We start from the raw sequence: 12,419 nt of genomic DNA on the forward strand, positions 1-12,419 counted from the left end.
TACTTATAGCCGTTCATCAGTTCAAGAGCATATTAATAATCAGAATTTTATGTTTTGATATACCGACGGTTGAATAATTCCACTTTGCTTAATGACACAAACGCACACACACACGCACGTGTATATCATTAATTTATATATATACAGGGTGTCCTAGACCACCCGTACACCCCTTTTCTTTCAAAAACTAAGCATTTCAGAGAAAAATGTTTCAGACAAAAGTTGTTTGGTTTCGAGGGGGCCATAAGATGGTACCATTGGTTTGACCTTGAAGAGTCATTTGAAGGTCACGTGAAGGTTACTTCAATTTTTTTAAATGGAATACCCTACCTTTGCACGTTCTTGTAGCTCATCTCGAGAGCTTTCCAAAACACTATAATTAAGTTAGTTTTCATTAAGTACTTTCCGAATTATGAGGCTTGAAATCATTTCTTAATTTTACATAAACCGTAAAATATCTTGTAAAATATTCTTTTTTCGATTATCTTACCCTAATACTTTTATGTACAAAATAATGAAAGGAATCAATTGGTGTAAAGAAAACACATAGTTGTTTTTAAGAAAAAATATGGAATTGTTAATTGCAAATTACAGAATATTTTAATACGTACAATAAATGGACTACTTCCCATTTACCAATCCAATTGAGAAAAATCTGTTTAATATTACGAATCCCAACGAGGGATCCTCTCCTCAAAAATAATTTGTTTAATAATCTGGATCTCTCGTTGGGATTTAGAATATTAAATAAATCAAGTCAATGTTGTTCTAGTCAGTATTATAAATATTACATATCATTAATCATATATATATATATATATATATATATATATATATATATATATATATATATATATATATATATATATCATTAATAAATATCATTTATATATCATTAATCTAATGACTCGATTAGTTCGTGTCATTAAGGAAGATTGATATTGAAAGCAACATGATAATAAAACGAGATGTCACTTCCACGCCAAAAATATTGTTGTTGAAGTGTTTATAGTGCATATGTATACATATAAGTGTATATATTGTTTAAGTCTCCTTTTTTTCTATAAAAATAATTATATAACTTTTGAAAATTACGTTTATTAGAAATACAAGAATTACGAAGTTATATTCTTGATTTATCATGTTTTGAAATATTAAAAATGTTATATAATAAAGATATATGTAAAAATCATAGAAACTAATCAAGCGACGCGGAAGTATCGTGATGCCAAGTACATAACAATAAATGAACCGGACCCGACCGTTGAGAGTCACTATTTTCGACATATCGGGGCGTTATCAAATAGTTTATCCCGAATTTTTTCATAAATAAACTTTCGATTAAAATATCTCAGAAACTAAAGTCATAATCAAAAATTTAACAGCATTTTTCTAATACAATATTGATGCAAATTTTTGATTGCGACTTTTGAGTTTGAATAAAATTGGTGCTATCAATTCTGAGGTATGATAATCCTGTACCAGTTGTGACATTTTTCAACATTTACACACATACTCTTGCACGCACACATGCAAAGCGATTTTGTTTCTAATGGCAATCGCAACATTATGATTTACGATTGTAAAGGCCATCACACATGAAATTGCATAGCTGCATATGCATAACATAAGATCATGGACCAATGAGCATCGAGTATTATGTTATGTAAGTTAATATGGCGACTTAATACTCGATGCTCATTGGTTCATATGGTCTTATGCTATGCAATTTCGTGTGTGATGGCCCTAAAAATTCATTAGCAACTTTCACAAAACATGAGTGGTTGTTTAGTCAATCAGAGCTCAAATAATAATTTTATCGATGCATCAATGGTTATGATAATCAATTGTCTTTTGTTTAAAATGATAGAATATATTATTATATTTATTTATATTTATTATTCTATTTAAATTTATTTATATTTATATTTATTTAGATTTATCATTATTATTATTATTATTATTATTATTATTCTAAGCTATTAAAATTAATAACATAATATTAAAATTAATTAATTAATATTTTAAAATTGACTAATCTTCCTGTAATTTAATTTAATTTATTTTCCTTCATTTTCTTTCAATCATTCTGATTTTCGCACATCTCTTCGCACGCTCTTTTTTATTTTCTCTTATTCTATACAATTCTCTCTTTCTTTCTCTTATATTCTCATATTCTCATATTCTCTTTTTATTCTTTTCCAATCTTTTTCATTTTCTCTCATTCTATATAATTATATAATATATGTATAATATATAATAATCTCATTATATACACTGCTTACTACATAAATTGGACAGGAGAATCCATAAAGGAATCGCCGCAAAAAGTTAATGCTCTGAAGTCTTTCTTGATATTTTTCAGACGTTTGATAGAGTCTGGCGAATTGCAATATAAGATTAAACAGAATCTATGAATCTGTTATTTTACTATCATATTATCCTACTATCCTACAAGATAAAACAAAATCTGTCAATCCATTATTTTAATATTCTACAATCTTACCTTTAAGCTCGATATTTTATGAAACAAGACGCGGTCTCTCAACTTTACGGTGTAATTCCTCAGAGCAGCGTGCTTGGCCCAGTGCTGTACTTACTATATACTGCGGACTTAGTAATTATAAATGTCCGTGTAATGACCGCAAAATACGCAGATGAGACAGCCCTATTGACAGTCCACAAAAATTCAACTGTAGCTTCAAAAATCCTACAAAAAGGCCTTGACTATTTTAATCCTGAACAAAGATGTGGCGCATCAAGGCAAGCGAAGTTAAATCGACGTATGTAACTCCTACTTCTTGCAGAGATCACTTTCTAGTCAAATAATTATTTTTTAAATAAGAACCATATTGATTTTTAAATTTTAAGAATGTTAAAAATTTTCTATATCTTTGTTAGCAAACAATATCTATCTCTATATTTTTATAATTAAATATAATGTTCATATACAGTGTGTATTTTGTTTATAATTGCATATATAATATATATAAAGATTTTCTCGCAATTTGCACATTTTACATTCATATAGTATTTGAGTTTTAAACGGCTATTTGCATTTGATGGGGATAAATCTGATATGAACCGGATGAGAAGGACGAAGTATTATATCGGTCCTCAACTGAATATTCTTCAAATATTCAACGGGCTCCAAATAAAAATTGTGCACCAAAGGAGCTATCATAGCCTTCAATTCCAACATGCCGAATCGTTGACCTAATAATACATAAAATTCGAAGTCTCTCAAAAACTATCAGCATGAAGAGAAACGAAAATCACAACCAATTCACCTATGCAATTTCTTGGTCCTGCGCTGAATGGTAGGTAGGAATAAGGATGACGATTCTGCATCTTTTCTGGTAAGAATCTATCTGGATCAAATACTTCTGGATTTGGCCAAAAATTAGGATCTCTGTGAGCTCCGTAAATATTAAGATGTAAGATTGTTCCAGCAGGTACGACATATGAATCTGAAAAGTATTATAAAATTTCAAAATTTAAAATAAAAAATTAAAAAATTTCAAAAATAAGAATTTTTTGAGAAAAATAAAATGTACACAATATTGTATTTTTAAAATGTAATATAATATATTAAATTTTACGTTCGATAATATATGCTTCGTGTTATGTGACATAAAGTGATTAATTACGTAGTTTTACATCTTCCGCAGTATCTCGAAATATTAAAAACACGCTGGGATACAAACGTAGCGCTTCTCTTAAACATCTATCTAAATATGATAAATTTTGCAATGATTTCATGGTAAGTTTCCCTCCGTTCTCTTGCATCACGGTATTAACTTCAACCCTCACACGTTCCTATGACATCGATAATAATAATTAAAATATATTTTTCAATTCTTTTTATATGCATAAATATAAATAAATTTATAATAAATCAAAATATATTGTTCACATTTGTTTTGAGATGTTTTAATTTTTTCGGAATTTTTATATATTGATTTACGTATAGAAAAATTCACTGTAAAGAAAAACTTGATATTTGTATTACTTTAAATAAAAATTGCAATTTAAATAATATATCATAAAATATTGAGATGTACCTGAACATCTTTGTGTTCAGCTAATAATAACAAAGCAAACATTATGCCCGCTGCTGTAGTATCATGACCCTGTAATCAGATCATCATATTGTTTTATGTGCTTAGATAATATGTACAAAAAATTAAAAAAAATATTACATATGCGTACTTCAAACATGAAAGTATCGACTTCCTCTCTTATGTCCAAATCAGTTAAAGAACTTTCTCGAGATGCGGCTATTAAAAGGTCCAACATGGCTAGCCGTTTTTTTTTAACTAGAAATAAGCAAGGCATATTAACGATTATCACATTTTTGTATATCACGCTTTAACTATATATAACATTGTTCTCGTTTAAAATTTAAACTTCCTTAGAAATAGTAATTCTTAAAAATAGCAATAATTTATTTTTATATCGGACTTATAACGCATCATTTCGTGTCATTATATATATATTTAATGTAAATAGTTTAATTTAGTGCAAGTATAATTTATAATTTTACATTGCGAAATTGAATTTAAGTTAGAAGCTCTGATTTCTTACATACTTCCAAATACTTCGACATCTTCTGCCTCGGTCTCTTTTTCATCTTCAAGATTCTTTAAGAATCGATTATTTGTGCGATCATGATAAAGTTTTCTTTCCGCGATAACCTATACACGAAATATTTAATTTTTGTATTAAATAGCAAAGGCATATTGTATTACATTATAAATATTAATAATGTAATATGTTATTAATATTATGAGATTTATTGTAATTTTTAAAAGTGTTTGAAGGACTTGAGATAACATGACTTATAACGTACTTTCTCTGTAAATCCATGCAATATCTTCAAGATTTTTTTAGAAATTTAGGGATTTAGAATATTAAATAAATCAAGTCAATGTTGTTCTAGTCAGTATTATAAATATTACATATCATTAATCATATATATATATCATTAATAAATATCATTTATATATCATTAATCTAATGACTCGATTAGTTCGTGTCATTAAGAAGATTGATATTAAAAACAACATGATAATAAAACGAGATGTCACTTCCACGCCAAAAAAATTGTTGCTGAAGTGTTTATAGTGCATATATATGTATATAAGTGTATATATTGTTTAAGTCTGCTTTTTTTTCTAAAAAAATAATTATATAACTTTTTGTTAGCAAAGTACGATATTCTTTATGCATTAATATTCGTGAATGGAAAAAGGTAAATTATATGAACCTTGACCTCTTGTTAATTTTTCTTTATCACAACTTGTGTCTTACGTGAAAAAGTACAAAAGAACGTATCGGATCTAACGTCTATAGTATATATATATCGATAACAGTAATGTCGCCATCTACACTTTATATTGACTACATCTTAACGATCTTTTATCATTCTATCATTGCAGGGTGCATCAAACATCTATCAAATCCCCCACTTTGATCACTCTGCAATTTGTCGCAATCCTAACTTTTCAACATGCTTATTCATTATAATATGAGATAATTGTTTTGTAAATATATCCGCTACATTTTCATTAGATGAAATATATTTTATATTAATTAAACCATTCTCATGCATCTCTCTAGTAATATGATATGCAATATCGATATGCTTAGTGCGCGATCTTTCTATTTTATTTCTCGTAAAATCAATCGCTGATTTGTTATCACATCTAATAATATATGGCTTACAAGGCATATCTATACCTATTTCCTGTGTTAATTCATTAAACATCATGTTTAACCATATGATTTCCTTTACAGCTATTTCTAACGCAACATATTCAGCCTCCATAGTTGATGTTGAAATTGATCTTTGTTTATTAGATTTCCATATTATTGGATTTCCGTTTAGAAATACTACCATACCACTATAAGAATGTCTATCATCTGTATCTGACGCCCAATCTGCGTCACTAAAAACCTCTAACTCATTCGTATCGCAACTATACACTAAGCTAACATCTTTCGTTGCAGCTAAATATCTCAATACTCTCTTAGCTTGTAACCAATGTGTTCTCCCGGGATTAGAACTAAATTGTGACAATTTTGTTACCGCATACAATATATCTGGCCGCGTTGCCAACGCTATATACATTAGTGATCCAATTAACTGTTTGTATGGTACACTATTCATTTCGTCCTTTTCAACATCGCTCTGTGGACCGTCATATTTTGATAACTTTATCCCTGGTTCGATCGGTGTTTTACACGTTTTACAATCATTCATTCCGTATTCGTTTAATAATTTATTTAAATATAGTGTTTGTGATAATTTTACTTTATTTTCTTCATATTCAATAGTTATACCTAATAAATATGATACTCTACCCAAATCTCTTATTTCGTATTCTGACGCAAGTAATGACTTAGCTTCGTTTATTTTGTCAATTGATGGAGCAAACAATATGATATCATCTACATATAATGTAAGAATAAGATTATTATCGTAAATATAAACACAATTACTTGCTTGCAATCTTCTAAATCCATGTTTTATTAAAAATTTATCAATCGTATTATTCCAGTTATGCCCTGATTGCTTTAAACCGTATATTGGTTTTAAAAGTTTTGCTACTTTTATATCATAATCTTTATGTCCTGGCGGTAATCTCATGTAAATTTCTTCCTTAAGGTTTCTGTAGAGGTATGCACATTTCACATCTAAATGATGTATCTTCCAATTATTAGATATTGATATAACTATTAACAATCTAATTAACGAAATATTTGCAACGGGTGCGTATGATTCTGAATAATCTATATCCTTCTTTTGAGAAAAACCTTGTGCAACTACTCTAGCTTTATATCTTTCTATTTTCCCTGTCGAATCTGTTTTAACTTTATACACCCATTTACTTCCGATACAATTAACATTATCCGGTTTATTTAATATTTCCCACGTATTTCTATTATTCAAACTTGTTAATTCTTCATTCATTGCTATTTTCCATTTCTCGGATTGTGGTGAATTTACCGCTTCTTCATATGTTGTTGGTTCAACTATTTCCGTTAAATTAAATTCTATATTTTTGGGTTTACCTGCACGACCCCACGGATTTTTAATTATTTTCTTCGGTCTACCTACTTTACGTTTTTCTTCTGATATAATTTTATGTGATTTTTTCGATTCTACATTATCATCCGCGTGCTCTTCATGCGTTTGACTATTTTCTAATTCCTCATCTTCATCTACAGTATCTATATCTTCTACTTCATCTATATTATCGGCATTAGTAAAAGGAGTTTCAAGTATCTTTTTGCTATAAATATACTCATATCCATAAACATCTTCAACAAACTCTACATGTTTTGTTTGTATTATATCACGTTTAATCGGATCCCATAATCTATACCCTTTTGTCTGATTGGAATATCCAACAAATATACATTCTTTCCCTCTAGAATCAAGTTTGTGCCTACCCTGTTTAGTAATATGTGCATATGCTAGACAACCGTAAACCTTTAAATGTTTTACGCTCGGTTTATTTCCCGTCCAAATGCTTTCTGGAATGTCATTGACGAACGAATGTATGACTCTATTTTTAATGTAACATGCTGTTACGATTGCTTCAGCCCAAAATCTTTCAGGTAACTCGGCATTTTTAAGCATTGCGCGTACTAGATCTAACAATGTCCTATTAATTCGTTCTGCAATTCCGTTCATTTGTGGTGTATCTACGTTTGTTCGTTCATGCTTTATTCCCATTTCATCAAACATTTGTTTAAGAACTTTATTACAATACTCTAATCCATTATCACTTCTAAATCTTTTTACTTTTCTATCTGTCTCTCTTTCTACCCTAGCTATATATTTTTGGACATATTTAGTTACTTCATCTTTACTGTGTAAACAATATACTGTTACTTTTCTGGAATAATCGTCAGTAAATGTTAAAAAATATTTTGCTCCACCAATTGATTTAATTGGCATAGGGCCACACAAATCAGAATGAATTAACTCTAACACATTTTTCGTTTGTCTACTGCCTAATTCTTTACAAGGTGCTTTGGTAGATTTACTAACGCTACAACTATTACAATGCATGTCATTTATATTTATATTATCTAAGCCTCTGACTAAGTTTCCTTTTGATAATTCTTGTATAGTCTTCATGTTTACATGGCAGAATCTTTGGTGCCATTTTTCGCAATCTGTTAACTTATTAATATATGTAATGTATGTCTCGCTTTGATCTATACTATTTATATTCTTTACAACTTTCGCTTTAACAATATATAAACCATTTTTACATAAAGCTTCCCCCACTATCATCTTATTCTCTTTGTCTTGAATTTTAAGTTTTCCGTTATCTATCAAGAGTCTTTTGCGTTTCTTCTCTATTTGCGAAACTGACAATAAATTACGTCTTACATTGGGAACGTGATATACATTAAGTAACGTTAAGTTGAATCTTTTATTACCGACAAAAGTTCGTATTCTTATATTACCTACACCTACAGCCTTTAAAGTGTCGCTTGATTTACTATCTGCTGAATAAATTGTTTCATTAGCTATTGGTTTATATTTTTCGAACCACTCCCTATGTTTACAAACGTGATGAGTCGCACCGCTATCTATAAACCACGAATCATCTAACTGAGTATTATTTAATTCTAATAACAGCACACTATTGTTCTTACGTGTATTAGACGTCCAACGCTTCTTATTTCCCTTCGCATTAAATGATTTTGAATTGCAACTGTTCGCTAAATGCCCTATCTTATTACATTTAAAGCATTTTCTTTTTTCTTCCTTATTGTGTTCCTTACTGTGTATTTGATATGCCTCCTTTGGTTGTTCTTCAGTCTGTCCTCCTTCCTTCAGGGTTCGACGTTCATATTCGTTCATGAGTATCTCTTTGATTTCGGTTGATTTGAACTTTTCATCATCCAGATTTGCAAGCGCCATTACTATTCCATCATATCCATCCGGAAGACCTGATAACATAGCGTATGCTAAATCATCATCTCTAAATTCATATCCTACCTCTTTAAGACTGTCACTGCATGTCTTCAGTCTTGCCAAATATGAATTCATCGTTTCGTTAGATTCTAATTTTATGGACAACATCTGCTTCTTTAATTGTAAAATTCTTGCTCGCGATTTTGGTTCAAAAATCCTCTGTAATGCCTCCCATGCATCAGATGCCTTTTCGCAATCCAGGATATGTATTTGATGTTCAGGTTCGACGCCGAGAGCAATTGTTGCCAGAGCTTTATTCTCCTTGATCTTAAAACGTTCTTCTTCCTCTCGTGTGTGATTTTCCGACAAAACAGCTTCGCCGGTTACGTGCTGCCATAATTCTCTTTGAACCAGTGTCATTTTCATGTTAAATTTCCATGATCGATAATTCGCACCGTTTAATTTGTCAATGCGGTCAACAATTTGTAGGGACGACGAGGCCATTTTTATATGTATATGTGTGTACTTTTACCTCAGATCGAAATTTTAATGCTTCGAGAACCTTCCAAAATGTTAGGTTATCCGCTCTCTTTTTCTCGATCAAATTAACTATCTACGTATTCACCCGACCTGGGCCCATAACCTTGTTAACAAAGTACGATATTCTTTATGCATTAATATTCGTGAATGGAAAAAGGTAAATTATATGAACCTTGACCTCTTGTTAATTTTTCTTTATCACAACTTGTGTCTTACGTGAAAAAGTACAAAAGAACGTATCGGATCTAACGTCTATAGTATATATATATCGATAACAGTAATGTCGCCATCTACACTTTATATTGACTACATCTTAACGATCTTTTATCATTCTATCATTGCAGGGTGCATCAAACATCTATCACTTTTGAAAATTACGTTTATTAGAAATACAAGGATTACAAAGTTATATTCTTGATTTATCATGTTTCGAAATATTAAAAATGTTATATAATAAAGATATATGTAAGAATCATAGAAACTAATCAACCGACGCGATAGTATCGTGATGCCAAATGCATAACAATAAATGAACTGATCGATTGTAAAAATCCATTAGCAACGTTCACAAAACATGAGCGGTTGTTTAGTCAATCAGAGATCAAATAATTATTTTCTCGATGCATCAATGGTTATGATCAATTGTCTTTTGTTTATAATGATAGAATATATTATTATATTTATTTATATTTATTATTATATTTAAATTTATTATATTTAAATTAATTTATATTTATATTTATTTAGATATATTATTATTATTATTATTATTATTATTATTATTTTTCTAAGCTTTTAAAATTAATACCATAATATTAAAATTAATTAATTAATATTTTAAAAGTGATTAATCTTCCTGTAATTTAATTTAATTTATTTTCCTTCATTTTCTTTCAATCATTCTGATTTTCGCACATCTCTTCGCACGCTCTTTTTTATTTTCTCTTATTCTATGCAATGTTCTCTCTTTTTTTCTCATATTCTCATATTTCTTTTTATTCTTTTCCAATCTTTTTCATTTTCTCTCATTCTATATAATTATATAATATATAATAATCTCATTATATACACTGCTTAGTACATAAATTGGCCAGGAGAATCCATAAAGGAATCGCCGCAAAAAGTTAATGCTCTGAAGTCTTTCTTGATATTTCTCAGACGTTTGATAGAGTCTGGCGAATTGCAATATAAGATAAAACAAAATCTATCAATCTGTTATTTTACTATCATATTATCCTACTATTCTACAAGATAAAACAAAATCTGTCAATCCATTATTTTAATATTCTATAATCTTACTTTTAAGCTCGAAGAGTTACCTTCTCAAATGCTTCTAGCAATCCATCTGTTGTCGTAAATCGTTGTATACGCGCCTGGTTTTGAAGTGCCTCGTCTGGAATGCCTTCAATCACGTACTCAAGTATCTCGCTGTCGTCGATTGGTACTCGATTGCCCATAATGATTTTCTCATGGAAATATTCGTGGAAAGTCTTGTCTTTCTTCCACATACGTTCTTCAAATTTTTTCCGAATTACCACCTTGCTCTGTCGACGATGAAACATAGCTCTCAGCTCGTCCAGAAGACGATCAAATGTCATCGCAATGTATTCCGGTTTGGAATGTAGCCACTCGAGTGCTTTTCCTTTAAGCCGCATGCCCACAAGTATTTTCGCAGTATCGTCTTCCAATTTATATGTCGCTTTGAGTAGCTTGACTTGCTTTTCCCAAATCTCATAATCACTAGATTGACCGCTGAAATTACTGAGCAAATCCGCTATTGCCGTAATATTTGCTCGCGGCTGACCGGCCAAAACATTGTTGTTCGCAGCAGCAATGCTATGCGTCGATTGTTGTCGACTTTCGTCTTCTGCAATTGGCTCGGTATATACTCCTCGTCGCATTGCTTCTATTTCAAGACGTGCCAATGCTAACTCACGCTCTAACAACTCTCTCTCTCTTCTATATAAATCGATCTCTCGTTGCTGTGGATTAATCGTTAGCTGCGCATTTGACGTGCCAGCTCCTTGTAAAGAATCCCCGACATCTTCATCATCTTCTCGTCTATCGTCCAACCACGCTCCCGATGGATCAGCTTCCATTATGCGCGAGATTAATTCGGTTTTCGTGCCGAAACTGGACAAACCACGCGCTGACAGCAACTCTTTTAAGGCAGCTACCGTGAGTTTATTCAGATCTCTCATCTCTACACTACTCGAACACTTTCTCGTCCTCTCTCTTCCACACAATACAACGCGATATCCCGCGGACACACTGCGGAACCTTCTTGAAGACGATCGAATGCTCGAATATTCTTGTTCGAAAACTCTCTCGCACACTATTCGAAGATCTCTCGTCCTTTGTCTCTCTCTCTTTCGCACAACTCACAACACTGCGCGCGGAAACTTCTCGAAAATGCCCGATTAAATGTTCAAATATTCCATTGACTCGTTATTATCCCGTTATGCACCGTTATTATCCCGTTATTATCCGTTATCATCCCGGCTGAGCCCCCAAATTGTAGGATATTTTGGTGTAAGGATGTAAAATGGAATAGAATACTTTTTAGGGCAAATAACTGTTATTTATTCGTTGGATTACAGGATTAATACGAACAAAGAGATACGCTCGTCTAACGTACGTCTTCGCGCTCTCGCAACGACAGAGAGACTACTCGTATCGCGGACCGGAAAAATGCTCGGGCGACCTATCTGTTTATACCTAACTCAAGTGCTCGGGTGGTCTATCTGTTTATTTCTAGGAAAATACTCAAGCACTTGGGCAGCCCTACGGATTCACTCTCCTTCAATAAGATAAAACAAAATCTATCAATCTGTTATTTTACTATCATATTATCCTACTATCCTACAAGATAAAACAAAATCTGTCAATCCATTATTTTAATATTCTGCAATCTTACCTTTAAGCTCGATATTTTATG

At 31.1% G+C, this 12,419-nt stretch overlaps 2 protein-coding genes across 2 annotated transcripts; both read right to left on the reverse strand.

Annotated features, from left to right (window-relative positions):
• Nucleotides 1-2,943: 2,943 nt before the first annotated feature.
• LOC145973246 (cytochrome P450 4C1-like) lies at nt 2,944-4,369 on the reverse strand. The gene is made up of 5 exons (XM_083102492.1): nt 4,213-4,369; nt 4,065-4,133; nt 3,651-3,819; nt 3,291-3,470; nt 2,944-3,216 (listed from the first exon to the last, which is right to left on the reverse strand). Exons 1-5 carry the CDS (start codon nt 4,336-4,338, stop codon nt 3,050-3,052), a joined length of 711 nt encoding a protein of 236 aa, XP_082958618.1. The 5' UTR covers nt 4,339-4,369; the 3' UTR covers nt 2,944-3,049.
• Nucleotides 4,370-4,583: 214 nt separating this feature from the next.
• On the reverse strand, nt 4,584-12,370 carry LOC145973247 (uncharacterized). The gene is made up of 2 exons (XM_083102493.1): nt 10,801-12,370; nt 4,584-4,697 (listed from the first exon to the last, which is right to left on the reverse strand). Exons 1-2 carry the CDS (start codon nt 11,680-11,682, stop codon nt 4,584-4,586), a joined length of 996 nt encoding a protein of 331 aa, XP_082958619.1. The 5' UTR covers nt 11,683-12,370.
• Nucleotides 12,371-12,419: the final 49 nt, after the last annotated feature.

Source organism: Camponotus vicinus, unplaced genomic scaffold, assembly GCF_025532165.1.
Source record: "Camponotus vicinus isolate PSW18456_S1 unplaced genomic scaffold, iyCamVici1.0 SCAF_6, whole genome shotgun sequence".
Classification (NCBI taxonomy): domain Eukaryota; kingdom Metazoa; phylum Arthropoda; class Insecta; order Hymenoptera; family Formicidae; genus Camponotus; species Camponotus vicinus.